This window comes from Oncorhynchus keta, unplaced genomic scaffold, assembly GCF_023373465.1.
Source record: "Oncorhynchus keta strain PuntledgeMale-10-30-2019 unplaced genomic scaffold, Oket_V2 Un_contig_17462_pilon_pilon, whole genome shotgun sequence".
Classification (NCBI taxonomy): Eukaryota; Metazoa; Chordata; class Actinopteri; order Salmoniformes; family Salmonidae; genus Oncorhynchus; species Oncorhynchus keta.
The window spans coordinates 12,316-40,072 of NW_026280442.1; the positions used below are offsets into that span (position 1 = coordinate 12,316).

The 27,757-nt window shown below is 49.4% G+C and overlaps 1 protein-coding gene and 5 long non-coding RNA genes across 35 annotated transcripts in view; 3 read left to right on the plus strand and 3 right to left on the minus strand.

Moving 5' to 3' along the window:
• Positions 1-23,781, plus strand: part of LOC127919750 (skin secretory protein xP2-like) — a 31,436-nt gene extending 7,655 nt beyond the window's left edge. The window contains exons 2-5 of one of the 3 annotated variants that reach the window (XM_052503553.1): positions 10,291-11,601; positions 21,596-21,724; positions 22,028-23,024; positions 23,146-23,781. In XM_052503553.1, the coding sequence (XP_052359513.1) occupies positions 10,291-11,601; positions 21,596-21,693 (1,409 nt within the window). In that variant the 3' untranslated portion in view covers positions 21,694-21,724; positions 22,028-23,024; positions 23,146-23,781. Of the gene's footprint in view, positions 1-10,290; positions 11,602-21,595; positions 21,725-22,027; positions 23,060-23,145 lie in introns of those variants that run through there. The other 2 variants (XM_052503554.1, XM_052503555.1) reach the window with 2 other exon arrangements.
• LOC127919752 (uncharacterized) lies at positions 20,200-21,576 on the plus strand. 2 transcript variants are annotated; one of them, XR_008103962.1, is made up of 4 exons: positions 20,200-20,805; positions 20,998-21,069; positions 21,141-21,216; positions 21,290-21,576. It is a non-coding gene; the product is annotated as an uncharacterized LOC127919752 (long non-coding RNA). The 2 variants fall into 2 exon arrangements; XR_008103961.1 differs by having other exon boundaries at positions 21,141-21,576.
• Positions 23,511-24,826, minus strand: LOC127919751 (uncharacterized). Of its 6 annotated transcripts, XR_008103955.1 has the most exons (4): positions 24,739-24,826; positions 23,945-24,368; positions 23,645-23,913; positions 23,511-23,613 (listed from the first exon to the last, which is right to left on the minus strand). It is a non-coding gene; the product is annotated as an uncharacterized LOC127919751 (long non-coding RNA). The 6 variants fall into 6 exon arrangements; XR_008103957.1 differs by having other exon boundaries at positions 23,511-23,892; positions 24,047-24,368; XR_008103959.1 differs by having other exon boundaries at positions 23,511-23,892; positions 24,001-24,368.
• An 858-nt stretch (positions 24,827-25,684) lies between these two features.
• Positions 25,685-26,114, minus strand: LOC127919754 (uncharacterized). Of its 4 annotated transcripts, none has more exons than XR_008103984.1 (3): positions 25,971-26,114; positions 25,845-25,902; positions 25,685-25,797 (listed from the first exon to the last, which is right to left on the minus strand). It is a non-coding gene; the product is annotated as an uncharacterized LOC127919754 (long non-coding RNA). The 4 variants fall into 4 exon arrangements; XR_008103983.1 differs by having other exon boundaries at positions 25,933-26,114; XR_008103982.1 differs by lacking the exon at positions 25,845-25,902 and adding an exon at positions 25,933-25,970 and having other exon boundaries at positions 25,685-25,817; positions 26,039-26,092.
• LOC127919756 (uncharacterized) lies at positions 25,912-26,512 on the plus strand. Its single transcript, XR_008103986.1, has 2 exons — positions 25,912-26,359; positions 26,434-26,512. It is a non-coding gene; the product is annotated as an uncharacterized LOC127919756 (long non-coding RNA).
• Positions 26,499-27,751, minus strand: LOC127919753 (uncharacterized). 19 transcript variants are annotated; one of them, XR_008103978.1, is made up of 6 exons: positions 27,555-27,751; positions 27,350-27,393; positions 27,252-27,301; positions 27,026-27,207; positions 26,900-26,993; positions 26,499-26,719 (listed from the first exon to the last, which is right to left on the minus strand). It is a non-coding gene; the product is annotated as an uncharacterized LOC127919753 (long non-coding RNA). The 19 variants fall into 19 exon arrangements; XR_008103979.1 differs by lacking the exons at positions 26,900-26,993; positions 27,350-27,393 and adding exons at positions 26,720-26,763; positions 26,808-26,851 and having other exon boundaries at positions 26,499-26,675; positions 27,076-27,301; XR_008103964.1 differs by having other exon boundaries at positions 26,502-26,719; positions 27,026-27,301; positions 27,350-27,436.
• Between the last annotated feature and the right edge of the window lie 6 nt (positions 27,752-27,757).

Genomic DNA, 27,757 nt, shown 5'->3' on the forward strand with positions numbered 1-27,757 from the left:
TCAGACTGACCATCAGTAGTCTGTCTTTAAACAGGTTGTTTTTGATTACCATAGATTTTTGTCTTTATACAGGGTGTTTCAGGATCCATCAGTATGTCTTAAAAATATTTCAGGGTGTTGTTATAGTGCCATTCTAGTATGTCTTTTTTCAGTGTTTTGAGGAACCATTTAGCAGTCTGTCTGCTAAAATAGGAAGGTTGTTACTAGAGGTGCCATCAGGGTGTTGTCTTTCATTTACAGGTCTGTTACTGGGGATTTGTAGTACCATTTGTCTTTTGTGTCTGTCTGTTACTGACAGGGTGTTGTTTATTTGCCATCATATAGCAGTCTGTCTGTTTCAGGGTGTTGTTCTAGTGCCATCTCTAGCAGTCTGTCTGTTTCAGGGTGTTGTTGTAGTGCCATTCTAGCAGTCTGTCTGTTTCAGGGTGTTGTTGTAGTGCCATCTCTAGCAGTCTGTCTGTTTCAGGGTGTTGTTGTAGTGCCATCTCTAGCAGTCTGTCTGTTTCAGGGTGTTGTTGTAGTGCCATTCTAGCAGTCTGTCTGTTTCAGGGTGTTGTTGTAGTGCCATCTCTAGCAGTCTGTCTGTTTCAGGGTGTTGTTGTAGTGCCATCTCTAGCAGTCTGTCTGTCTGTTTCAGGGTGTTGTTGTAGTGCCATCTCTAGCAGTCTGTCTGTTTCAGGGTGTTGTTGTAGTGCCATCTCTAGCAGTCTGTCTGTCTGTTTCAGGGTGTTGTTGTAGTGCCATCTCTAGCAGTCTGTCTGTTTCAGGGTGTTGTTGTAGTGCCATCTCTAGCAGTCTGTCTGTTTCAGGGTGTTGTTGTAGTGCCATCTCTAGCAGTCTGTCTGTTTCAGGGTGTTGTTGTAGTGCCATCTCTAGCAGTCTGTCTGTTTCAGGGTGTTGTTGTAGTGCCATCTCTAGCAGTCTGTCTGTTTCAGGGTGTTGTTGTAGTGCCATCTCTAGCAGTCTGTCTGTTTCAGGGTGTTGTTGTAGTGCCATCTCTAGCAGTCTGTCTGTTTCAGGGTGTTGTTGTAGTGCCATCTCTAGCAGTCTGTCTGTTTCAGGGTGTTGTTGTAGTGCCATCTCTAGCAGTCTGTCTGTTTCAGGGTGTTGTTGTAGTGCCATCTCTAGCAGTCTGTCTGTTTCAGGGTGTTGTTGTAGTGCCATCTCTAGCAGTCTGTCTGTTTCAGGGTGTTGTTGTAGTGCCATCTCTAGCAGTCTGTCTGTTTCAGGGTGTTGTTGTAGTGCCATCTCTAGCAGTCTGTCTGTTTCAGGGTGTTGTTCTAGTGCCATCTCTAGCAGTCTGTCTGTTTCAGGGTGTTGTTGTAGTGCCATCTCTAGCAGTCTGTCTGTTTCAGGGTGTTGTTGTAGTGCCATCTCTAGCAGTCTGTCTGTTTCAGGGTGTTGTTGTAGTGCCATCTCTAGCAGTCTGTCTGTTTCAGGGTGTTGTTGTAGTGCCATCTCTAGCAGTCTGTCTGTCTCAGGGTGTTGTTCTAGTGCCATCCAGTTAGCCAGCCAGGTCACCTGGAGATGCTCTCTGTCTTCGTCCCGGGAGGCTGACGTCACCTCTGAAATGTTTTATTGTACCATGCTACTACTCTGTACATGTGGCACTGCATGGTAGTGATCTGTCCCATCTAACAGCACTGTCTCACCAGCTGTATGCCAGCCAAACCCACAGTGGGGCCCCCGTGTCCCATCCCCCAGCTCTCTTCTCCCTCTGTCCAGGGATTGACTAGCTGTTTTGACTGGGATCTCTGTCATCTTTGGATGGTAATCATGTTGACACACGAGTCATCCATGCCAAGAGGGGCTCTATCTCTGTCTGTCTCTGTCCCGTCAGCCAGCCAGCTACAGACAACAGTTGTCCTATCCCTGAGAGCAAGCTGACTGTACCGTCTGTCTGTCTCTGTCCCACCAGCCAGCTACAGACAACAGTTGTCCTATCCCTGAGAGCTAGCTGACTGTACCGTCTGTCTGTCTCTGTCCCACCAGCCAGCTACAGACAACAGTTGTCCTATCCCTGAGAGCTAGCTGACTGTACCGTCTGTCTGTCTCACCAGCCAGCTACAGACAACAGTTGTCCTATCCCTGAGAGCAAGCTGACTGTACCGTCTGTCTGTCTCTGTCCCACCAGCCAGCTACAGACAACAGTTGTCCTATCCCTGAGAGCAAGCTGACTGTACCGTCTGTCTGTCTCTGTCCCACCAGCCAGCTACAGACAACAGTTGTCCTATCCCTGAGAGCAAGCTGACTGTACCGTCTGTCTGTCTCTGTCCCACCAGCCAGCTACAGACAACAGTTGTCCTATCCCTGAGAGCTAGCTGACTGTACAACTGTAACTGCAGCATATATTTCCTCATCACATCACCCCATAGCTCCTCATCACCCCATAGCTCCTCATCACCCCATAGCTCCTCATCACCCCATAGCTCCACATCACCCCATAGCTCCTCATCACCCCATAGCTCCTCATCACCCCATAGCTCCTCATCACCCCATAGCTCCTCATCACATCACCCCATAGCTCCTCATCACATCACCCCGTAGCTCCCTCATCACCCCAGCTCCTCATCACCCCGTAGCTCCTCATCACATCACCCCGTAGCTCCTCATCACATCACCCCGTAGCTCCTCATCACATCACCCCGTAGCTCCTCATCACCCATAGCTCATCACATCACCCCATAGCTCCTCATCACATCACCCCGTAGCTCCTCATCACCCCATAGCTCCTCATCCCCCGTAGCTCCTCATCATCCCCGTAGCTCCTCATCATCATCCCCATAGCTCCTCATCACCCCATAGCTCCTCATCACATCCCCGTAGCTCCTCATCACAGCTCCTCATCACCCCGTAGCTCCTCATCATCACCCCATACCACCATCACCCCGTAGCTCCACATCACATCCCCGTAGCTCCTCATCCCCCTTCACATCAGCTCCTCATCACATCCCCCGTAGCTCCTCATCACATCCCCCTGTAGCTCCTCATCACCCAGCTCCTCACATCACCCCGTAGCTCCTCATCCAGCTCCTCATAGCTCCACATCACCCCGTAGCTCACCCCTAGCATCACATCACCCCATAGCTCCTCACATCACCCCATAGCTCCTCATCACCCCATAGCTCCTCCTCACATCACCCGTAGCTCCTCATCACCCGTAGCTCCTCATCACCCCATAGCTCCTCATAGCTCCTCCTCACATCACCCGTAGCTCCTCATCACCCCGTAGCTCCTCATCACCCCGTAGCTCTCATCACCCCATATCACATCACCCCTGTAGCTCCTCATCACCCCGTAGCTCCTCATCACATCACCCCAGCTCCTCATCACCCCGTAGCTCCTCTCATCACCCCATAGCTCCTCATCACCCCATAGCTCCTTCATCACCCCGTAGCTCCTCATCACCCCGTAGCTCCTCCTCATCACCCCGTAGCTCCTCATCATCCCCCATAGCTCCTCATCACCCCATAGCTCCTCATCACCATCACCCCGTAGCTCTCTCATCACCCCGTAGCTCCTCATCACCCCATAGCTCCTCATCACCCCATCACCCATAGCTCCTCATCAGTAGCCTCCATCAGCTCCTCATCACCCCGTAGCTCCTCATCACCCCATAGCTCACCCCGTAGCTCCTCATCACCCCATAGCTCCTCATCATAGCTCCTCATCCATAGCTCTTCATCACCCCGTAGCTCCTCATCACCCCGTAGCTCCTCATCACATCACCCCGTAGCTCCTCATCACCCCACATCACATCCCATAGCTCCTCATCACCCCATAGCTCCTCATCATAGCTCTTCCACATCACCCCGTAGCTCCTCATCACCCCATAGCTCTCACATCACCCCAGCTCCTCACATCACCCCGTAGCTCCTCATCACTCCATAGCTCCTCATCACCCCATAACTAGCTCCTCATCACCCCAGCTCCTCCCATAAGCTCCTCATCACCCCCATAGCTCCTCATCATCACCCCATCCTCACCCCATAGCTCCTCATCACCCCATAGCTCCTCATCTCCTCATCACCCCATAACTCCTCATCGCTCCATAGCTCCTCATCACCCCATAACTCCTCTCCTCATCACCCCATAGCTCCTCATCACCCCATAGCTCCTCATCACCCCATAGCTCCTCATCACCCCATAACTCCTCATCAGCTCCTCATCACCCCATAGCTCCTCATCACCCCATAGCTCCTCATCACCCCATAGCTCCTCCTCATCACCCCATAGCTCCTCATCACCCCATAGCTCCTCATCGCCCCACTCCTCATCACCCCATAACTCCTCATCACCCCATAACTCCTCATCACCCCATAGCTCACTCATAGCTCTCAGCTCCTCATCACCCCGTAGCTCCTCATCACCCCATAACTCCTCGCCCATAGCTCCTCATCGCCCCATAGCTCCTCATCGCCCCATAGCTCCTAGCTCGCTCCACCCCAGCTCCTCGCCCCATAACTCCTTATCACCCCATAACTCCTCATCATCCCATAGCCTCATCACATCACCCCGTAGCTCACCCCTCATCACCCCATAACTCCTCATCATCCCGTAGCTCCTCATCATCCCGTAGCTCCTCATCACCCCATAACGCCTCATCGCTCCATAGCTCCTCATCACCCCATAACTCCTCATCACCTCACCCCGTAGCTCCTCATCGCCCCATAGCTCCTCATCGCCCCATAACTCCTCATCACCCCATAACTCCTCATGTAGACCTCCAAATCCATCTCTCTCTGTTTGCTTGTCTTCCATTGGTCTGGTTGGTTCCTACTTTGTGCCAGCCCATCACATTCCTTTCCAGTCATTGCTCCCTGGTCTTTAGGGACGACGACAGTCAAACCAAACCGGGGAAGCTGCGGTGTGGAATTAAATCTTTTTTTTTTTTGTTTATGTCATGCATGAAAGAATCAGGGGGAAGTTGTGATCAGTCTGAGAACAGATTTCCTGAACTGTTTTAGCAGGCAGACTGGTCCCAGATCTGTTAGTGCCGTCTTGCCAACTCCTATGGTCATTCATTGTATTGTGAAACGTCCCTTAGACGTGGGCTATACAACACAAACAGATCTGGGACCAGGCTCAGACTATCTGTTGTCCGGTAGCCTACCACTTGGATGGACATGTCCTCATCTGGTCTGTATCATTCATATACACTTCCTCGTCCAGTTTCAGAACTAGGGTGAACTTTGTCCTCAGGGCTCAGAGAAAACCACAGGTTGTTTTCAATAAATCACATTTTTCAACCCCCCCCCCCGGGGAAATGGATGATGAGTTTTTCATCTTCTTAAGTTCCGCATGTCCTAGAGATTCTCTGTGTCTTTTATTGTTTTCCCTCACTGCTGAGTCAAACCAACTGGACTCTCTTACCAAGGGGCCCACTTTCTGTTCAGTCATATTTCAACAGCAGTTTAAATACTTCCGGATGCTTCCGGACAACCAAAGCTTTAGAATACAAAAGGGGGAAAACGGTTCCCCTCTTCACAACATAATGGTTGATTTAACATGACAGGTACCCTGAAGAGTCAGTGTCACCTTTGACCCGGTTCCCCTCTTCACAACATAATGGTCGATTTAACATGACAGGTACCTTGAAGAGTCAGTGTCACCTTTGACCCGGTTCCCCTCTTCACAACATAATGGTCGATTTAACATGACAGGTACCCTGAAGAGTCAGTGTCACCTTTGACCCGGTTCCCCTCTTCACAACATAATGGTCGATTTAACATGACAGGTACCCTGAAGAGTCAGTGTCACCTTTGACCCGGTTCCCCTCTTCACAACATAATGGTCGATTTAACATGACAGGTACCCTGAAGAGTCAGTGTCACCTTTGACCCGGTTCCCCTCTTCACAACATAATGGTCGATTTAACATGACAGGTACCCTGAAGAGTCAGTGTCACCTTTGACCCGGTTCCCCTCTTCACAACATAATGGTCGATTTAACATGACAGGTACCCTGAAGAGTCAGTGTCACCTTTGACAGCAAATGGTACATTTGACCTTTCTGAACTTTGGCATCTGCAACAGCGACACCAACAGTGAACAGCTCATCGTTGTTCTATGTTCTGTAGATTGATTTGTTGCATTACATCTAATCCCTGACATGTAATCCCTGACATGTAATCCATGGCATCTAATCCATGACATCTAATCCATGACATCTAATCCCTGACATCTAATCCCTGACATCTAATCCCTGACATCTAATCCCTGACATCTAATCCCTGACATCTAATCCCTGACATCTAATCCCTGACATGTAATCCCTGACATGTAATCCCTGACATCTAATCCCTGACATCTAATCCCTGACATCTAATCCATGACATGTAATCCCTGACATGTAATCCATGACATGATTTCATGACATGGTAATCCATGACATCAATCCATGACATGTAATCCATTTGACATCTAATGTTCCATTAGATCCATGACATGTAATCCCTGACATGTAATCCCTGACATGTAATCCCTGACATGTAATCCCTGACATGTAATCCCTGACATGTAATCCCTGACATGTAATCCCTGACATGTAATCCCTGACATCTAATCCATGACATCTAATCCCTGACATCTAATCCATGACATCTAATCCATGACATCTAATCCATGACATCTAATCCATGACATCTAATCCATGACATCTAATCCATGACATTTAATGGAATGTTCCATTAATCCCTGACATGTAATGTATGACATCTAATAGATGGAATCTAATCCATGACATCTAGCAGCATGTATTTAATAGATTTAGATGGAATGTTCCATTAGATCAGCAACATGTATGTAATAGATTTAGATGGAATGTTCCATTAGATCAGCAGCATGTATGTAATAGATTTAGATGGAATGTTCCATTAGATCAGCAGCATGTATGTAATAGATTTAGATGGAATGTTCCATTAGATCAGCAGCATGTATGTAATAGATTTAGATGGAATGTTCCATTAGATCAGCAGCATGTATTACCCAGTATGTAATAGATTTAGATGGAATGTTCCATTAGATCAGCAGCATGTATTACTCTGTATGTAATAGATTTAGATGGAATGTTCCATTAGATCAGCAGCATGTATTACTCTGTATGTAATAGATTTAGATGGAATGTTCCATTAGATCAGCAGCATGTATGTAATAGATTTAGATGGAATGTTCCATTAGATCAGCAGCATGTATGTAATAGATTTAGATGGAATGTTCCACTAGATCAATACGGACCGCGTTTCAGATCAATACGGACCGCGTTTCAGATCAATACGGACCGCGTTTCAGATCAATACGGACCGCGTTTCAGATCAATACTAACCGCGTTTCAGATCAATACTGACCGCGTTTCAGATCAATACGGACCGCGTTTCAGATCAATACGGACCGCGTTTCAGATCAATACGGACCGCGTTTCAGATCAATACGGACCGCGTTTCAGATCAATACGGACCGCGTTTCAGATCAATACGGACCGGTTTCAGATCAATACGGACCGCGTTTCAGATCAATACGGACCGCGTTTCAGATCAATACGGACGCGTTTCAGATCAATACGGACCGCGTTTCAGATCAATACGGACGGTTTCAGATCAATACGGACCGTTTCAGATCATACGGACCGCGTTTCATACGGACCGCGTTTCAGATCAATACGGACCGCGTTTCAGATCAATACGGACCGCGTTTCAGATCAATACGGCGTTTCAGTTTCATACGGACCGCGTTTCAGATCAATACGGGACCAGATCAATACGGCGTTTCAGATCAATACGGACCGCGTTTCAGATCAATACGGACCGCGTTTCAGATCAATACGGACCGCGTTTCAGATCAATACGGACCGCGTTTCAGATCAATACGGACCGCGTTTCAGATCAATACGGACCGCGTTTCAGATCAATACGGACCGCGTTTCAGATCAATACGGACCGCGTTTCAGATCAATACGGACCGCGTTTCAGATCAATACGGACCGCGTTTCAGATCAATACGGACCGCGTTTCAGATCAATACGGACCTCGTTTCAGATCAATACAAACCATGTTACTGTGGCAGTAGATCATGGATTGGGTTAGCAGGAGTTACTATGGAATGTTTTAGGTGTTACCGTGGCAGTAGATCATGGATTGGGTTAGCAGGAGTCACTATGGAATGTTTTAGGTGTTACCGTGGCAGTAGATCATGGATTGGGTTAGCAGGAGTCACTATGGAATGTTTTAGGTGTTACCGTGGCAGTAGATCATGGATTGGGTTAGCAGGAGTCACTATGGAATGTTTTAGGTGTTACCGTGGCAGTAGATCATGGATTGGGTTAGCAGGAGTCACTATGGAATGTTTTAGGTGTTACCGTGGCAGTAGATCATGGATTGGGTTAGCAGGAGTCACTATGGAATGTTTTAGGTGTTACCGTGGCAGTAGATCATGGATTGGGTTAGCAGGAGTCACTATGGAATGTTTTAGGTGTTACCGTGGCAGTAGATCATTGGGTTAGCAGGAGTCACTATGGATTGGGTTAGATCATGGATTGGGGCAGGAGTCACTATGGAATGTTTTAGGTGTTACCGTGGCAGTAGATCATGGATTGGGTTAGCAGGAGTCACTATGGAATGTTTTAGGTGTTACCGTGGCAGTAGATCATGGATTGGGTTAGCAGGAGTCACTATGGAATGTTTTAGGTGTTACCGTGGCAGTAGATCATGGATTGGGTTAGCAGGAGTCACTATGGAATGTTTTAGGTGTTACCGTGGCAGTAGATCATGGATTGGGTTAGCAGGAGTCACTATGGAATGTTTTAGGTGTTACCGTGGCAGTAGATCATGGATTGGGTTAGCAGGAGTCACTATGGAATGTTTTAGGTGTTACCGTGGCAGTAGATCATGGATTGGGTTAGCAGGAGTCACTATGGAATGTTTTAGGTGTTACCGTGGCAGTAGATCATGGATTGGGTTAGCAGGAGTCACTATGGAATGTTTTAGGTGTTACCGTGGCAGTAGATCATGGATTGGGTTAGCAGGAGTCACTATGGAATGTTTTAGGTGTTACCGTGGCAGTAGATCATGGATTGGGTTAGCAGGAGTCACTATGGAATGTTTTAGGTGTTACCGTGGCAGTAGATCATGGATTGGGTTAGCAGGAGTCACTATGGAATGTTTTAGGTGTTACCGTGGCAGTAGATCATGGATTGGGTTAGCAGGAGACACTATGGAATGTTTTAGGTGTTACCGTGGCAGTAGATCATGGATTGGGTTAGCAGGAGTTACTATGGAATGTTTTAGGTGTTACCGTGGCAGTAGATCATGGATTGGGTTAGCAGGAGTTACTATGGAATGTTTTAGGTGTTACGTGGCAGTAGATCATGGATTGGGTTAGCAGGAGTTCACTATGGAATGTTTTAGGTGTTACCGTGGCAGTAGATCATGGATTGGGTTAGCAGGAGTCACTATGGAATGTTTTAGGTGTTACCGTGGCAGTAGATCATGGATTGGGTTAGCAGGAGTCACTATGGAATGTTTTAGGTGTTACCGTGGCAGTAGATCATGGATTGGGTTAGCAGGAGACACTATGGAATGTTTTAGGTGTTACCGTGGCAGTAGATCATGGATTGGGTTAGCAGGAGTTACTATGGAATGTTTTAGGTGTTACCGTGGCAGTAGATCATGGATTGGGTTAGCAGGAGTTACTATGGAATGTTTTAGGTGTTACCGTGGCAGTAGATCATGGATTGGGTTAGCAGGAGTCACTATGGAATGTTTTAGGTGTTACCGTGGCAGTAGATCATGGATTGGGTTAGCAGGAGTTACTATGGAATGTTTTAGGTGTTACCGTGGCAGTAGATCATGGATTGGGTTAGCAGGAGTCACTATGGAATGTTTTAGGTGTTACCGTGGCAGTAGATCATGGATTGGGTTAGCAGGAGTTACTATGGAATGTTGTAGGTGTTACCGTGGCAGTAGATCATGGATTGGGTTAGCAGGAGACACTATGGAATGTTTTAGGTGTTACCGTGGCAGAGTGCTGCATGTGTCTGAAGATGGTTAACTACAACACAACTAGATTGGTTCATGACAACACAGACACACCAAGGTCATAACTTCCAGGCATTCAAGCCTATCAGATCCTTCATTAGTTCAACTTAACCAATGTTTGGAATTCAATCAAGTGAGGAAACGGTTTGCTGTTGCAGTGATCTTCTATCAGGAACGTTACAGGTGGATCTGGTGTCAGGTTAAACCTAGAAATACATTTCTCCCATGAACCTCCATGTTTTTCTGTGTTTTTATTCCAGTTGTCAGGAATGGTCACATCTCGGAGGACACGGAGACCATCGCTGACCAGATGCAGCTACCTGTCCAGAGTGCCCTGACTGATGACTCTGAGGAACCCGTCATCATGGCCTCGGAGGCCCTGGAGACCATGGGGTCTGGATGGGAGGAGGACCAGGTCCTGGAGATGCTGGCTGCAGCCGAGCCAGAGGTTCCCCCTGAAGCCCCTGCTGAGGCTGCAGCCGTAGATGCAGAGGTCCCTTCAGAGGCTGTGTTCTTAGTAGAGGCTGTGGTCCCAGTGGAGGTGGCGGTCCTTGTTGAGGCTGTCGTGGTTGAGGCCGCTCCTGTGGCAGAGGCTCCTGTTGAGACAGTGGTGTCTGAGGAGGCCCCTGCTGTTGAAACTGGAGCTGCAGTGGAGGTGGCTACCCTGGTCGAGGCAGCTGAAACTGTCCCAGAGGCAGCTCCAGCCCCGACAGAGGAGACCCCAGCTCCAGCCCCGACAGAGGAGACCCCAGCTCCAGCCCCGACAGAGGAGACCCCAGCTCCAGCCCCGACAGAGGAGACCCCAGCTCCAGCCCCGACAGAGGAGACCCCAGCTCCAGCCCCGACAGAGGAGACCCCAGCTCCAGCCCCGACAGAGGAGACCCCAGCTCCAGCCCCGACAGCGGAGACCCCAGCCCCAAAAGAGGAGACACCAGCTCCAGCCCCAAAAGAGGAGACCAAAGATTCTCCAGCCCCTGTGGCCGCTGTCCCTGAGCCAGTAACCCCTGCTGCTGAGCCTGTGGCCGCTGTCCCAGAGGGGGCCCCCGCTGTGGAGGCCCCTGCACCCAGTGGCCCCATAACTGACCTTGTTGTTGCTGCTGAGCCTGCAGCAGAGCCAATAACCACCCCTGTGGCTGTGGAGGCCCCTGTAGCAGCCGTTGCCAATGAGCCTGTGGAGGCCCCAGGACCAGTGGAGGCCCCAGGTGAGGTGACAGCTCCAGCCCCAGAGCCTGCAGTAGAGACTCCTACCCCTGCTCCCGAAGCCGCCCCAGAGCTAACACCAGCCGCCCCTACCCCAGAGCTAACACCAGCCGCCCCTGCTCCCTCAGACGCCCCTACCCCTGCCCCAGAGCTAACACCAGCCACCCCTGCTCCTGTGGCCCCGCCTACTCCTGCCCCAGAGCTAACACCAGCCACCCCTGCTCCTGTGGCCCCGCCTACTCCTGCCCCAGAGCTAACACCAGCCACCCCTGCTCCTGTGGCCCCGCCTACTCCTGCCCCAGAGCTAACACCAGCCCCCCCTGCTCCTGTGGCCCCGCCTACTCCTGCTATCTCAATCCCAGAGATTGATGGTATGTAGTCCTCTATATGCTTCATCCTCACGGACACAATCACTCTGCATATTTAAAACGTCATCAAACATCATCCCTGTCTTACTATGGTGTATTTACTATGGTATTTACTATGGTGTATTTACTATGGTATTTACTATGGTATTTACTATGGTGTATTTACTATGGTATTTTACTATGGTATTTACTATGGTCTTACTATGGTATTTACTATGGTTTATTTACTATGGTATTTACTATGGTCTTACTATGGTATTTACTATGGTATTTACTATGGTATATTTACTATGGTGTATTTACTATGGTATTTACTATGGTATTTACTATGGTCTTACTATGGTGTATTTACTATGGTCTTACTATGGTGTATTTTTACTATGGTCTTACTATGGTGTATTTACTATTACTATGGTGTATTTACTATGGGTATTTACTATGGTGTATTTACTATGGTATTTACTATGGTGTATTTACTATGGTGTATTTACTATGGTGTATTTACTATTGTGTATTTACTATGTGTATTTACTATGGTGTATTTACTATGGTGTATTTACTATGGTATTTACTATGGTGTATTTACTATGGTATTTACTATGGTGTATTTACTATGGTATTTACTATGGTATTTACTATGGTATTTACTATGGTGTATTTACTATGGCATTTACTTACTATGGTATTTACTATGGTGTATTTACTATGGTATATTTACTATGGGTATTTACTATGGTCTTACTATGGTGTATTTACTATGGTATTTATTTACTATGTATTTACTATGTGTATTTACTATGGTCTTACTATGGTGTATTTACTATGGTATTACTATGGTGTATTTACTATGGTATTTATTTACTATGGTCTTACTATGGTGTATTTACTATGGTATTTACTTACTATGGTCTTACTATGGTGTATTTACTATGGTATTTATTTACTATGGTCTTACTATGGTGTATTTACCAGGCTCACAAATAGTTGCATTGCGACTATTTGGTCACATTTCACCTCGGTAACACAGCACCAACTGATTTGTACTGAGGGACATTTACTTACAGGCAAAATGGCTGTATTTACTATGTCCTGTATTTAGCCCCAAGGGAGGTTATATTGTTCTTACTATAGATTTACTAAATTGACATGTTATTTACACCTGTCTCTATGGTATTTACTAGGTGTGTCATTTACTATGTTTACTGCCGGATCAGGCTTATTGGAAAAGGGTTATTTACCCCAGGCACAATTTAGCTGAGAAGACATGCTGAAAACATGCATGATGTGGGGATTTACTATGTGTATTTACGGTGTATTTAGCGTGAGATGTATGGGGAGAGTTTATTTACTATGAGATTGGGGAGAGACGGTGAGCGTGTATTGGGGGAGACTAGCGTGAATTTACTATGGAAATGTATTTACTATGAAATGTAGACTGAGCGTGAGATGTGGGGAGAGACGGTGAGCGTGAGATGTGGGGAGAGACGGTATTTACTATGGGGGTTACGGTTTATACTATGGAGATTTACTATGGTCTTACGGAGATGCGTGAGATGTGTATTTACTATGGTCTTAGATATGGTGTATTTACTATGAGTGTATTTGTATGGAGACTATGGTAGCTGAGATGGTGTATTTACGGATGGTATGGCTTAGATGTGTCTTACTGGGGAGATGGTGAGATGGGGGAGACTTACTATGGTGATTTACTCAGGCGTGAGATGTGTGGAGAGACGGTAACACAGAGAGGGATCACAGAGCAAAAGAGAGGGGAGCGTGCCCCAGAGGGAGTTAGATTGTTCTTCCAGCTCAGATCACTGGAGATGGTGAGATTTACGGAGAGCTGAGATGTGGGGAGAGACGGAGAGCGTGAGACGTGGGGAGAGGTGTGTCAGAGCGTGAGAGCGTGGGGAGAGAGCCTGCGTGAGATCAGTGCTTAGACGTGGGGAAAAGGTGAGATTGGGGAGAGGCCCCAGATTTAAATGAGATGTGGGAAGACGGGGATGAGGGGAGGGAAAACATGCGTGAGATGTGGGGAGCGTGAGCGTGAGATGTGGGGATTTACTAGGCGGCGAGCGTGGATTGGGAGAGACAGAGCGTGAGATGAGATGTGAGCGTGAGATGGTGAGAGACGGTGAGCGTGAGATGAGATGATGTGAGGAGAGACGGAGAGCGTGAGATGAGAGACGGAGCGTGTGATGAGATGTGGGGAGAGACGGAGAGCGTGAGATGTGGGGAGAGAGAGGCGAGCGTGAGATGTGGGGAGAGACGGTGAGCGTGAGATGAGGGGAGAGACGGTGAGCGTGAGATGTGGGGAGAGACGGTGAGCGTGAGATGAGATGTGGGGAGAGGCGGTGAGCGTGAGAGATGTGGGGAGAGACGGAGAGCGTGAGATGTGGGGAGAGACGGAGAGCGTGAGATGTGGGGAGAGACGGAGAGCGTGAGATGTGGGGAGAGACGGAGAGCGTGAGATGTGGGGAGAGACGGTGAGCGTGAGATGTGGGGAGAGACGGTGAGCGTGAGATGAGATGTGGGGAGAGACGGTGAGCGTGAGATGTGGGGAGAGACGGAGAGCGTGAGATGAGAGGAGAGACGGTGAGCGTGAGATGAGAGAAGGTGAGCGTGAGGAGAGACGGAGAGCGTGAGATGAGAGACGGTGAGCGTGTGATGAGATGTGGGGAGAGACGGAGAGCGTGAGATGTGGGGAGAGACGGAGAGCGTGAGATGTGGGGAGAGACGGTGAGCGTGAGATGAGATGTGGGGAGAGACGGTGAGCGTGAGATGAGATGTGGGGAGAGACGGTGAGCGTGAGATGAGATGTGGGGAGAGACGGAGCGTGAGATGAGATGTGGGGAGAGACGGTGAGCGTGAGATGAGATGTGGGGAGAGACGGTGAGCGTGAGATGAGATGTGGGGAGAGACGGTGAGCGTGAGATGAGATGGGGAGAGACTTGAGCGTGAGATGTGGGGAGAGACGGTGAGATGAGATGAGATGTGGGGAGAGACGTGAGATGAGATGTGGGAGAGAGAGATGAGATGTGGGGAGAGACGGAGAGCGTGAGATGAGATGTGGGGAGAGACAGAGACGTGAGCGTGATGAGATGTGAGGGGAGAGGAGAGTGAGATGTGGGGAGAAACGGTGAGCGTGAGATGTGGGGAGAGACGGTGAGCGTGAGATGTGGGAGAGACGGTGAGCGTGAGATGTGGGGAGAGTGAGCGTGAGGGGAGAGCGTGAGATGAGATGGGAGAGACGGTGAGCGTGAGATGAGGGGAGAGACGGAGAGCGTGAGATGAGATGTGAGGGAGATGTGGGGGAGAGACGGTGAGCGTGAGATGTGGGGAGAGACGGTGAGCGTGAGATGTGGGGAGAGACGGTGAGCGTGAGATGTGGGGAGAGACGGTGAGCGTGAGATGTGGGGAGAGACGGTGAGCGTGAGATGTGGGGAGAGACGGTGAGCGTGAGATGTGGGGAGAGACGGAGCGTGAGAGATGTGGGGAGAGACGGTGAGCGTGAGATGTGGGGAGAGACGGTGAGCGTGAGATGTGGGGAGAGACGGTGAGCGTGAGATGTGGGGAGAGACGGTGAGCGTGAGATGTGGGGAGAGACGGTGAGCGTGAGATGTGGGGAGAGACGGAGAGCGTGAGATGAGATGTGGGGAGAGACGGTGAGATGAGATGTGGGGAGACGGTGAGCGTGAGATGTGGGGAGAGACGGTGAGCGTGGGGAGAGATGTGGGGAGAGACGGTGAGCGTGAGATGTGGGGAGAGACGGTGAGCGTGAGATGAGTGGGGAGAGACGGTGAGCGTGAGATGTGGGGAGAGACGGTGAGCGTGAGATGTGAGCGGAGATGTGGGGAGAGACGGTGAGCGTGAGATGTGGGGAGAGACGGTGAGCGTGAGATGAGATGTGGGGAGAGACGGTGAGCGTGAGATGAGATGTGGGGAGAGACGGTGAGCGATGAGATGTGGGGAGAGACGGTGAGCGTGAGATGTGGGGAGAGACGGAGAGCGTGAGATGTGGGGAGAGACGGTGAGCGTGAGATGACGGTGAGCGTGAGATGGGGAGAGACGGTGAGCGTGAGATGTGGGGAGAGAGCGGTGAGCGTGAGATGTGGGAGAGACGGTGAGCGTGAGATGTGGGGGAGAGACGGAGATGAGATGTGGGGAGAGACGGTGAGCGTGAGATGTGGGGAGACGGTGAGCGTGAGATGTGGGGAGAGAGCGTGTGAGCGTGAGATGAGATGTGGGGAGAGACGGTGAGCGTGAGATGTGGGGAGAGACGGAGAGCGTGAGATGTGGGGAGAGAGACGGTGAGCGTGAGATGAGAGCGTGGAGAGACGGAGAGCGGTGAGAGCGTGAGATGTGAGAGGGGAGACGGAGAGCGTGAGATGTGGGGAGAGCGTGAGCGTGAGATGTGGGGAGAGACGGTGAGCGTGAGATGTGGGGTGGGGAGAGTGAGTGAGATGTGGGGAGAGACGGTGAGCGTGAGATGTGGGGAGAGACGGTGAGCGTGAGATGAGATGTGGGGAGAGACGGTGAGCGTGAGATGAGATGAGTGGGGAGAGAGGTGAGCGTGAGCGTGGGAGATGTGGGGAGAGACGGTGAGCGTGAGATGAGATGTGGGGAGAGACGGAGCGTGAGTGGGGAGAGAGCGTGAGAGAGTGACTCGGTGAGATGTGGGAGAGACGGTGAGCGTGAGATGGGGAGAGACGGTGAGCGTGAGATGAGATGTGGGGGAGAGAGAGCGTGAGATGAGATGTGGGAGAGACGGTGAGCGTGAGATGAGATGGGGGAGGAGATGGGGGAGACGGTGAGATGTGAGAGACGGTGAGCGTGAGATGAGAGAGATGTGGGGGAGACGGAGAGCGTGAGATGGAGACTGTGAGATGTGAGAGAGACGGAGAGCGTGAGACGTGGGGAGAGACGGAGGGGAGAGACGGTGAGCGTGAGATGAGATGTGGGGAGAGACGGAGAGCGTGAGATCTGAGATGTGGGAGAGACGGTGAGCGTGAGATGAGATGTGGGGAGAGACGGTGAGCGTGAGAGATGAGATGTGGGGAGATGACAGGAGAGCGTGAGATGAGATGGGGAGAGAGAGCGTGAGATGAGATTTGGGGAGAGACGGTGAGCGTGAGATGTGAAGACGGTGAGCGTATTCTGTGTTTTGAGATGTGGGGTGAGAGATGAGAAGACGGTGAGCATGAGATGTTGAGACGGTGAGATGAGATGTGGGGAGAGAGTGAGCATGAGATGTCAGGGGATGAGACGGTGAGAGTGAGAGATGTGGGGAGAGACGGTGAGCGTGAGATGTGGGGAGAGACGGTGAGCGTGAGATGTGGGGAGAGACGGTGAGCGTGAGATGAGATGTGGGGAGAGACGGTGAGCGTGAGATGAGATGTGGGGAGAGACGGTGAGCGTGAGATGAGATGTGGGGAGAGACGGAGAGCGTGAGATGAGATGTGGGAGAGACGGCGAGCGTGAGATGTGGGGAGGGACGGTGAGCGTGAGATGAGATGTGGGGAGAGACGGTGAGCGTGAGATGAGATGTGGGGAGAGACGGTGAGCGTGAGATGTGGGGAGAGACGGTGAGCGTGAGATGTGGGGAGAGACGGTGAGCGTGAGATGAGATGTGGGGAGAGACGGTGAGCGTGAGATGAGTTGTGGGGGAGACTGTGAGCGTGAGATGTGGGGAGATGAGATGTGGGGAGAGACAGTGAGCGTGAGATGTTAGAGACGGTGAGCGTGAGACAGGAGACTATGAGATGTGGGGAGACAGTCAGTGAGAGTGAGTGGGGAGGGGTGACGTGATATGAGATGTGGGAGCGTGAGATGGGGAGACGGTGAGCGTGAATGAGATGTGGGGAGAGGTACGTGAGATGTAGCGTGAGACTGTACACGGTGAGCGTGAGATGTGGGAGAGACAGAGAGCGTCAGATTGGGGAGATGGTGAGCGTGAGATGTGGGGACAGCGGTGAGCGTAGATGTGGGGAGAGTAGGCGTACAGTGAGATGTGGGGAGAGACGAGCGTGAGATGTGGGGGAGAGATGTGGAGAGACAGAGAGTTGAGATGGGGAGAGACGGTGAGCGTGAGATGAGATGTGGGGAGAGTCGGTGAGCGTGAGATGTGGGGGAGACTGAGAGCGTGAGAGATGTGGGGAGAGACGGTGAGCGTGAGATGTGGGGGAGACGGTAGCGTGAGATGTGGGGAGAGCAGAGCGTGAGATGAGATGTAGGGAGAGTCAGTTCGTGAGATGAGTTGTGGGGGAGACGGTGACAGAGATGAGATGTGAGGAGACGGTAGCAGATGAGATGTCCTGAGCGTTGATGAGACGTGGGGAGAGACGGTGAGACGTGGGGAGAGACGGTGAGCCTGTCTAGTGACTCGTAGTAAGTCATTAGGTAGATAATTCATGTTTTTTCATGGCCCCTTGTCATGGAATAGTTGAGATTAGGTTATTATCCCACTGTTCTGGCCAAAGCATGTCAGACCCCCACCATAAATCTCTACAGTCACAATAGAATCTTTGCAATCACAATAGAACTTCACAATCACAATAGAATTTTCACAGTAGAATCTTCACAATAGAAATTTCACAATCACAATAGAATTTTCACAATCACAGTTGGAGCATGAATCAGCCCTCTTTCTTTTAGTGGAGCAGATAGTGAAATTATTCTGTGTTTTAAATGAGGGTGAAGATAAGTCCAGCATGTCTGTTTGAGTTGGGAGATTTCCCCTGAGTCACAGAGGAAAAGCCATGCTCTGTTTCAGGGCTATGTTTAGCTATAGGTAACCCGTCTATGTAGTGCTGCCCAGGAAAATGTGATGAGCCCAAAGTTCTGTTACCTTATATCCACTACCAGGAAAACCACTGCTACTGTACAGCCCACTATGTGTAGGTCTGCAGTCAGTTCCTGTGGTTATGGGTACTGTACGGCCCACTATGTGTAGGCCTACAGTCAGTTCCTATGGTTACGGGTACTGTACAGCCCACTATGTGTAGGCCTACAGTCAGTTCCTATGGTTACGGGTACTGTACAGCCCACTATGTGTAGGCCTACAGTCAGTTCCTATGGTTACGGGTACTGTACAGCCCACTATGTGTAGGCCTACAGTCAGTTCCTATGGTTACGGGTACTGTACAGCCCACTATGTGTAGGCCTACAGTCAGTTCCTATGGTTACGGGTACTGTACAGCCCACTATGTGTAGGCCTACAGTCAGTTCCTATGGTTACGGGTACTGTACAGCCCACTATGTGTAGGTCTACAGTCAGTTCCTGTGGTTACGGGTACTGTACAGCCCACTATGTGTAGGCCTACAGTCAGTTCCTGTGGTTACAGGTACTGTACAGCCCACTATGTGTAGGTCTACAGTCAGTTCCTATGGTTACGGGTACTGTACAGCCCACTATGTGTAGGCCTACAGTCAGTTCCTATGGTTACAGGTACTGTACAGCCCACTATGTGTAGGTCTACAGTCAGTTCCTGTGGTTACGGGTACTGTACAGCCCACTATGTGTAGGTCTACAGTCAGTTCCTGTGGTTACAGGTACTGTACAGCCCACTATGTGTAGGTCTACAGTCAGTTCCTATGGTTACGGGTACTGTACAGCCCACTATGTGTAGGTCTACAGTCAGTTCCTGTGGTTACAGGTACTGTACAGCCCACTATGTGTAGGTCTACAGTCAGTTCCTATGGTTACGGGTACTGTACAGCCCACTATGTGTAGGTCTACAGTCAGTTCCTATGGTTACGGGTACTGTACAGCCCACTATGTGTAGGTCTACAGTCAGTTCCTATGGTTACGGGTACTGTACAGCCCACTATGTGTAGGTCTACAGTCAGTTCCTGTGGTTACGGGTACTGTACAGCCCACTATGTGTAGGCCTACAGTCAGTTCCTATGGTTACGGGTACTGTACAGCCCACTATGTGTAGGTCTACAGTCAGTTCCTATGGTTACGGGTACTGTACAGCCCACTATGTGTAGGTCTACAGTCAGTTCCTATGGTTACAGGTACTGTACAGCCCACTATGTGTGTAGGTCTACAGTCAGTTCCTGTGGTTACGGGTACTGTACAGCCCACTATGTGTGTAGGTCTACAGTCAGTTCCTATGGTTACAGGTACTGTACAGCCCACTATGTGTAGGCCTACAGTCAGTTCCTATGGTTATGGGTACTGTACAGCCCACTATGTGTAGGTCTACAGTCAGTTCCTATGGTTACGGGTACTGTACAGCCCACTATGTGTAGGTCTACAGTCAGTTCCTGTGGTTACGGGTACTGTACAGCCCACTATGTGTAGGCCTACAGTCAGTTCCTATGGTTATGGGTACTGTACAGCCCACTATGTGTAGGTCTACAGTCAGTTCCTGTGGTTATGGGTACTGTACAGCCCACTATGTGTAGGTCTACAGTCAGTTCCTGTGGTTATGGGTACTGTACAGCCCACTATGTGTAGGCCTACAGTCAGTTCCTATGGTTATGGGTACTGTACAGCCCACTATGTGTAGGCCTACAGTCAGTTCCTGTGGTTACGGGTACTGTACAGCCCACTATGTGTAGGTCTACAGTCAGTTCCTGTGGTTATGGGTACTGTACAGCCCACTATGTGTAGGTCTACAGTCAGTTCCTATGGTTACGGGTACTGTACAGCCCACTATGTGTGTAGGCCTACAGTCAGTTCCTGTGGTTACAGGTACTGTACAGCCCACTATGTGTAGGCCTACAGTCAGTTCCTGTGGTTACGGGTACTGTACAGCCCACTATGTGTAGGCCTACACACTCTGTCTGTCTCTACTTAACCAGACGTGCAGACTGAGCAGTAGAGCTCTCCAGTGGTTCCTAGTCGGTCTGCCCGTCCGTCTGCCCCTCCACTCTCCAAACACAGAAAGAACACACTGTCCTTTTTAGGCAGAGAGAGAGGACCCACCCCTTCAGTTGCTACTGTCAGGAGTTGCATAACTCTCTCTGTGGTGAATGCTGTTTGCATGGCTGGACACACACCCTATAACCAGGTTATTCACCAAGCCAGAGAGAGGTTTGACTCTGGGCTCTCTGTTACTATTCACCAAGCCACAGAGAGGTTTGACTCTGGGCTCTCTGTTACTATTCACCAAGCCAGAGAGAGGTTTGACTCTGGGCTCTCTGCTACTATTCACCAAGCCGGCTCTGCTGAACAAGATGATGTGGTAACAGAGAGAGGTTTGACTCTAGGGCTCTCTGTTACTATTCACCAAGCCGGCTCTGCTGAACAAGATGATCTGGTAACAGAGAGGTTTGACTCTAGGGCTCTCTGTTACTATTCACCAAGCCGGCTCTGCTGAACAAGATGATCTGGTAACAGAGAGGTTTGACTCTAGGGCTCTCTGTTACTATTCACCAAGCCAGAGAGAGGTTTGACTCTGGGCTCTCTGCTACTATTCACCAAGCCGGCTCTGCTGAACAAGATGATGTGGTAACAGAGAGGTTTGACTCTAGGGCTCTCTGTTACTATTCACCAAGCCGGCTCTGCTGAACAAGATGATGTGGTAACAGAGAGGTTTGACTCTGGGCTCTCTGCTACTATTCACCAAGCCGGCTCTGCTGAACAAGATGATGTGGTAACAGAGAGAGGTTTGACTCTAGGGCTCTCTGCTACTATTCACCAAGCCGGCTCTGCTGACCAAGATGATGTGGTAACAGAGAGGTTTGACTCTGGGCTCTCTGCTACTATTCACCAAGCCGGCTCTGCTGAACAAGATGATGTGGTAACAGAGAGGTTTGACTCTGGGCTCTCTGTTACTATTCACCAAGCCGGCTCTGCTGAACAAGATGATGTGGTAACAGAGAGGTTTGACTCTAGGGCTCTCTGCTCCGTCTTTGTTGTTCTATGCTAATAGTTCAATGGCACGAAGGCTGTTCATGTTGGAATGTCACATTAACTTCACACACACACACACACACACACACACGACCCGCCAGGTGTTGATTTCCTGTGTGTGTTGTTTTCCAGGTGTTCCGGTGGTTGTGTCGGAGGTGGCACAGGAAGCAGCAGCCTTGGTGTTGGCTGGAGTGGCACAGGAAGCAGAGAAAGACAAGAAACAGAACTAAGAAGAGAGGTCAAACTGAGGAGGGGCCGCTGGTAAGACCCCCCCCAGATGATACCCAGACAGAACAGACACTCATTAAAAACATTGAATTATTCTCACAGATGATGACGTGCCACTAAGCAAATTCAATGTAAAACAACAATGTGAATCTTTCATTGAATATAAATTATCTTGAATTTCCCCCATTTCATGGACTTGATGATGTGTATATAAGAGCATACAAGCTTCATGTCTATGAACAAGGAATCTAATTAACTCGATTATTGAATAATGTACTTATGTTACTCGATATACAAGCATCTGTAACTAAATACATTTTTTTTTGTGTCTTTCAGTGGCCTGGGAAACACAACCTTCCTGGATAAAACCTCCGTTTTTACATTCAGAGACGATTTGTAGATGAGATGCACAACCCAAAGACCAGGAAGTTAAAAACACACACTCATCTACCACAACGATGACAGACCAGGAAGTTAAAAACACACACACTCATCTACCACAACGATGACAGACCAGGAAGTTAAAAACACACACACTCATCTACCACAACGATGACAGACCAGGAAGTTAAAAAACACACACACACTCATCTACCACAACGATGACAGACCAGGAAGTTAAAAACACACACACACTCATCTACCACAACGATGACAGACCAGTAAGTTAAAAACACACACACACTCATCTACCACAACGATGACAGACCAGGAAGTTAAAAACACACACACTCATCTACCACAACGATGACAGACCAGGAAGTTAAAAACACACACACACTCATCTACCACAACGATGACAGACCAGGAAGTTAAAAACACACACACTCATCTACCACAACGATGACAGACCAGGAAGTTAAAAACACACACACACTCATCTACCACAACGATGACAGACCAGGAAGTTAAAAACACACACACTCATCTGACACAACGATGACAGACCAGGAAGTTAAAAACACACACACTCATCTACCACAACGATGACAGACCAGGAAGTTAAAAACACACACACTCATCTGCCACAACGATGACAGACCAGGAAGTTAAAAACACACACACACTCATCTACCACAACGATGACAGACCAGGAAGTTAAAAACACACACACACTCATCTACCACAACGATGACAGACCAGGAAGTTAAAACACACACACTCATCTACCACAACGATGACAGACCAGGAAGTTAAAACACACACACACTCATCTACCACAACGATGACAGACCAGGAAGTTAAAAACACACACACACTCATCTACCACAACGATGACAGACCAGGAAGTTAAAAACACACACACTCATCTGCCACAACGATGACAGACCAGGTAGTTAAAACACACACACTCATCTGCCACAACGATGACAGACCAGGAAGTTAAAAATACACACACTACATACGATGACAGGGTACACACACACTCATCTGCCACAACGATGACAGACCAGGAAGTTAAAACACACACACTCATCTGCCACAACGATGACAGACCAGGTAGTTAAAACACACACACTCATCTGCCACAACGATGACAGACCAGGTAGTTAAAACACACACACTCATCTGCCACAACGATGACAGACCAGGTAGTTAAAACACACACACTCATCTGCCACAACGATGACAGACCAGCTCAATACATATTCCTGTCAGGGTATGTCCCAAATGGCACCTAATTCCCTGATGAGGGGATAGGGTGTAATTACAGACGGAGAGACTTGTCACCAAAGTGCCTTCCCATCCTGGAAATATGGATGGGTCACTTTTCTTCTTCTATTGCCAATAACATTGTTAAAGAGAATTAACATGTAACCTGGAGACACCTGGGCTTCCAACCATGTAACCTGGAGACACCTGGGCTTCCGACCATGTAACCTGGAGACACCTGGGCTTCCGACCATGTAACCTGGAGACACCTGGGCTTCCGACCATGTATCCTGGAGACACCTGGGCTTCCGACCATGTAACCTGGAGACACCTGGGCTTCCGACCATGTAACCTGGAGACACCTGGGCTTCCGACCATGTAACCTGGAGACACCTGGGCTTCCGACCATGTAACCTGGAGACACCTGGGCTTCCGACCATGTAACCTGGAGACACCTGGGCTTCCGACCATGTAACCTGGAGACACCTGGGCTTCCGACCATGTAACCTGGAGACACCTGGGCTTCCGACCATGTAACCTGGAGACACCTGGGCTTCCTACAATGTAACCTGGAGACACCTGGGCTTCTGACCATGTAACCTGGAGACACCTGGGCTTCCACCTGAACTTTCTGACTCCCAATTACCTGGAACCACCTGGGCTTCCACCTGAACTCTCTGACTCCCAATTACCTGGAGCCACCTGGGCTTCCACCTGAACGTTTACTCCCAATTACCTGGAGCCACCTGTGCTTCCACCTGAACTCTGACTCTCTAACAGACAGCTGTGCTTCCACCTGAACTCTGACCCTCTCTAACAGACAGCTGTGGTGAAGCCAAACGATGCACTACTTTAGCAACAAACTGTGAAGTTGAGGTTCAGAGACAGACTCACTTTAAGGTTGTCAATATGGAGTCAACGTAGTGTTGAACAGCTTCTCGGTGGGAGAATGTTGCATAATAAATACTACTTGACTTTTACTAGCTGCTCTGATAGAGGAAGACAAGCCAAACAATCTAACAACCTGTTCTTCTGGACGAGACTGAACCCTGCTGATGGAAGTCAATCTAACAAACTGTTCTTCTGGACTAGACTGAACCCTGTTGATGGGGAAGTCAATCTAACAAACTGTTCTTCTGGATTAGACTGAACCCTGCTGATGGGGAAGTCAATCTAACAAACTGTTCTTCTGGACTAGACTGGACCCTGCTGATGGGGAAGTCAATCTAACAAACTGTTCTTCTGGATTAGACTGGACCCTGCTGATGGGGAAGTCAATCTAACAAACTGTTCTTCTGGATTAGACTGAACCCTGCTGATGGGGAAGTCAATCTAACAAACTGTTCTTCTGGACTAGACTGAACCCTGCTGATGGGGGAAGTCAATCTAACAACCTGTTCTTCTGGACTAGACTGGACCCTGCTGATGGGGAAGTCAATCTAACAACCTGTTCTTCTGGACTAGACTGAACCCTGCTGATGAAATTAATGAAAAAATTTAACAGGTAGATTTTAGAAAAGTGTCATGTTTGAAATACACTGAGTGAACAAAACATTAAGAACACCTTCCCTAATATTGAGTTGCCCTCAGAACGGCCTCAATTCGTCGAAACATGCACTCAACAAGGTGTTGAAAGCGTTCCACAGGGATGCTGGCCCATGTTGACTCAAGGTGTCCAACAAGGTGTTGACTCTACAAGGCGTTCCACAGGGATGCTGGCCCATGTTGACTCTACAAGGTGTTGACTCTACAAGGTGCGTTCCACAGGGATGCTGGCCCATGTTGACTCTACAAGGTGTTGAAAGCGTTCCACAGGGATGCTGGCCCATGTTGACTCTACAAGGTGTTGAAAGCGTTCCACAGGGATGCTGGCCCATGTTGACTCACAGGGATGCTGGCCCATGTTACACAGGGATGCTGGCCCATGTTGACTCTCACAGGGATGCTGGTCCACAAAGCGTTCCACAGGGATGCTGGCCCATGTTGACTCTACAAGGTGTTGAAAGCGTTCCACAGGGATGCTGGCCCATGTTGACTCTACAAGGTGTCCAAAGCGTTCCACAGGGATGCTGTTGATGGGGCGTTCCACAGGGATGCTGGCCCCATGTTGACTCTACAAGGTGTCGAAAGCGTTCCACAGGGATGCTGGCCCATGTTGACTCTACAAGGTGTAGAAAGCGATCCACAGGGATGCTGGTCCTTGTTGACTCCAATGCTTCCCACAGTTGTGTCAAGCTGGCTGGATGTCCTCTGGGTGGCGGACCATTCTTGACACACACAGGAAACTGTTGAGTGTGAAAAACCCAGCAGTGTTGCAGTTCATGACACAAACCGGTGTGCCTGGCACCTACTACCACCTACTACCACCTACTACCAAACCCAGTTCAAACCGGTGCGCCTGGCACCTACTACCACCTACTACCAAACCCAGTTCAAACCGGTGTGCCTGGCACCTACTACCACCTACTACCACCTACTACCAAACCGGTGTGCCTGGCACCTACTACCACCTACTACCACCTACTACCAAACCCAGTTCAAACCGGTGCGCCTGGCACCTACTACCACCTACTACCACCAACTACCACCTACTACCAAACCCAGTTCAAACCGGTACGCCTGGCACCTACTACCACCTACTACCAAACCCAGTTCAAACCGGTACGCCTGGCACCTACTACCACCTACTACCACTTACTACCGTACCCTGTTCAACGTCTCTTAAAGCCACACACCTCCATGTCTAAAAGCTTATAAATCCTTCTTTAACCCGTCTCCCCTTCATCTACACTGATTTTGAAGTGGATTTAACAAGTGACATCAATAATGGATCATAGCTTTTACCTGGTCAGTCTGTCATGGAAAGAGAAAGGGTGTTCTTAATGTTTTGTCAACCCGGTGTCTGTTTAGTTCTCCTCTTTCTCACCTTGTTTGTTTCAAAATGTCACTATATATAGATTCATGATGAGTGTCTGTTTGAGGAGGAGTCCTGATCTCGATGCAGCAGGACGTGATGTCACTATATATAGATTCATGATGAGTCTGTCTGTTTGAGGAGGAGTCCTGATCTCGATGCAGTAGGACGTGAGATACCAAATCGAGTGTAAATGAACCAGTCAGTGTGAAAAACACTCAATGATTAAAAAAATAAAGTTATTTAAACTTTGATTTCTACCTTTGTGTTATTTATAATAACAAGGAGTTACAAGGAGCCGTCACTTGTAGGTTTCTACTTTTTACCTGTCCTCTCTTCACCTGGGAATAATCTGTTACCTTCAGACACAGTCCTGAGCCAACACACACTACAGCTCCTCTCCCTCCATACACAGTCCTGAGCCAACACACACTACAGCTCCTCTCCCTACAGACACAGACCTGAGCCAACACACACTACAGCTCCTCTCCCTAAAGACACAGACCTGAGCCAACACACACTACAGCTCCTCTTCCTAAAGACACAGACCTGAGCCAACACACAATACAGCTCCTCTCCCTAAAGACACAGACCTGAGCCTCTCCCTTCACACAGTCCTACAGCTCCTCTCCCCTTCATACACAGTCCTGAGCCAACACACACTACAGCTCCTCTCCCTTCATACACAGTCCTGAGCCAACACACACTACAGCTCCTCTCCCTTCATACACAGTCCTGAGCCACACACAGCTCCTCTCCCTTCATACACAGTCCTGAGCCAACACACACTACAGCTCCTCTCCCTTCATACACAGACCTGAGCCAACACACACTACAGCTCCTCTCCCTTCAGACACAGTCCTGAGCCAACACACACTACAGCTCCTCTCCCTTCATACACAGTCCTGAGCCAACACACACTACAGCTCCTCTCCCTTCAGACACAGTCCTGAGCCAACACACACTACAGCTCCTCTCCCTTCATACACAGACACAGTCCTGAGCCAACACACACTACAGCTCCTCTCCCTTCATACACAGTCCTGAGCCAACACACACTACAGCTCCTCTCCCTTCATACACAGTCCAACCTGAGCCAACACACACTACAGCTCCTCTCCCTTCAGACACAGTCCTGAGCAACACACACTACAGCTCCTCTCCCTTCATACACAGTCCTGAGCCAACACACACACAGCTCCTTCATACACAGTCCTGAGCCACACTACACAGCTCCTCTCCCCTACACAGCCTGAGCCAACACACACTACAGCTCCTCTCCCTTCATACACAGACCTGAGCCAACACACACTACAGCTCCTCTCCCTTCATACACAGTCCTGAGCCAACACACACTACAGCTCCTCTCCCTTCATACACAGTCCTGAGCCAACACACACTACAGCTCCTCTCCCTTCATACACAGACCTGAGCCAACACACACTACAGCTCCTCTCCCTTCATACACAGTCCTGAGCCAACACACACTACAGCTCCTC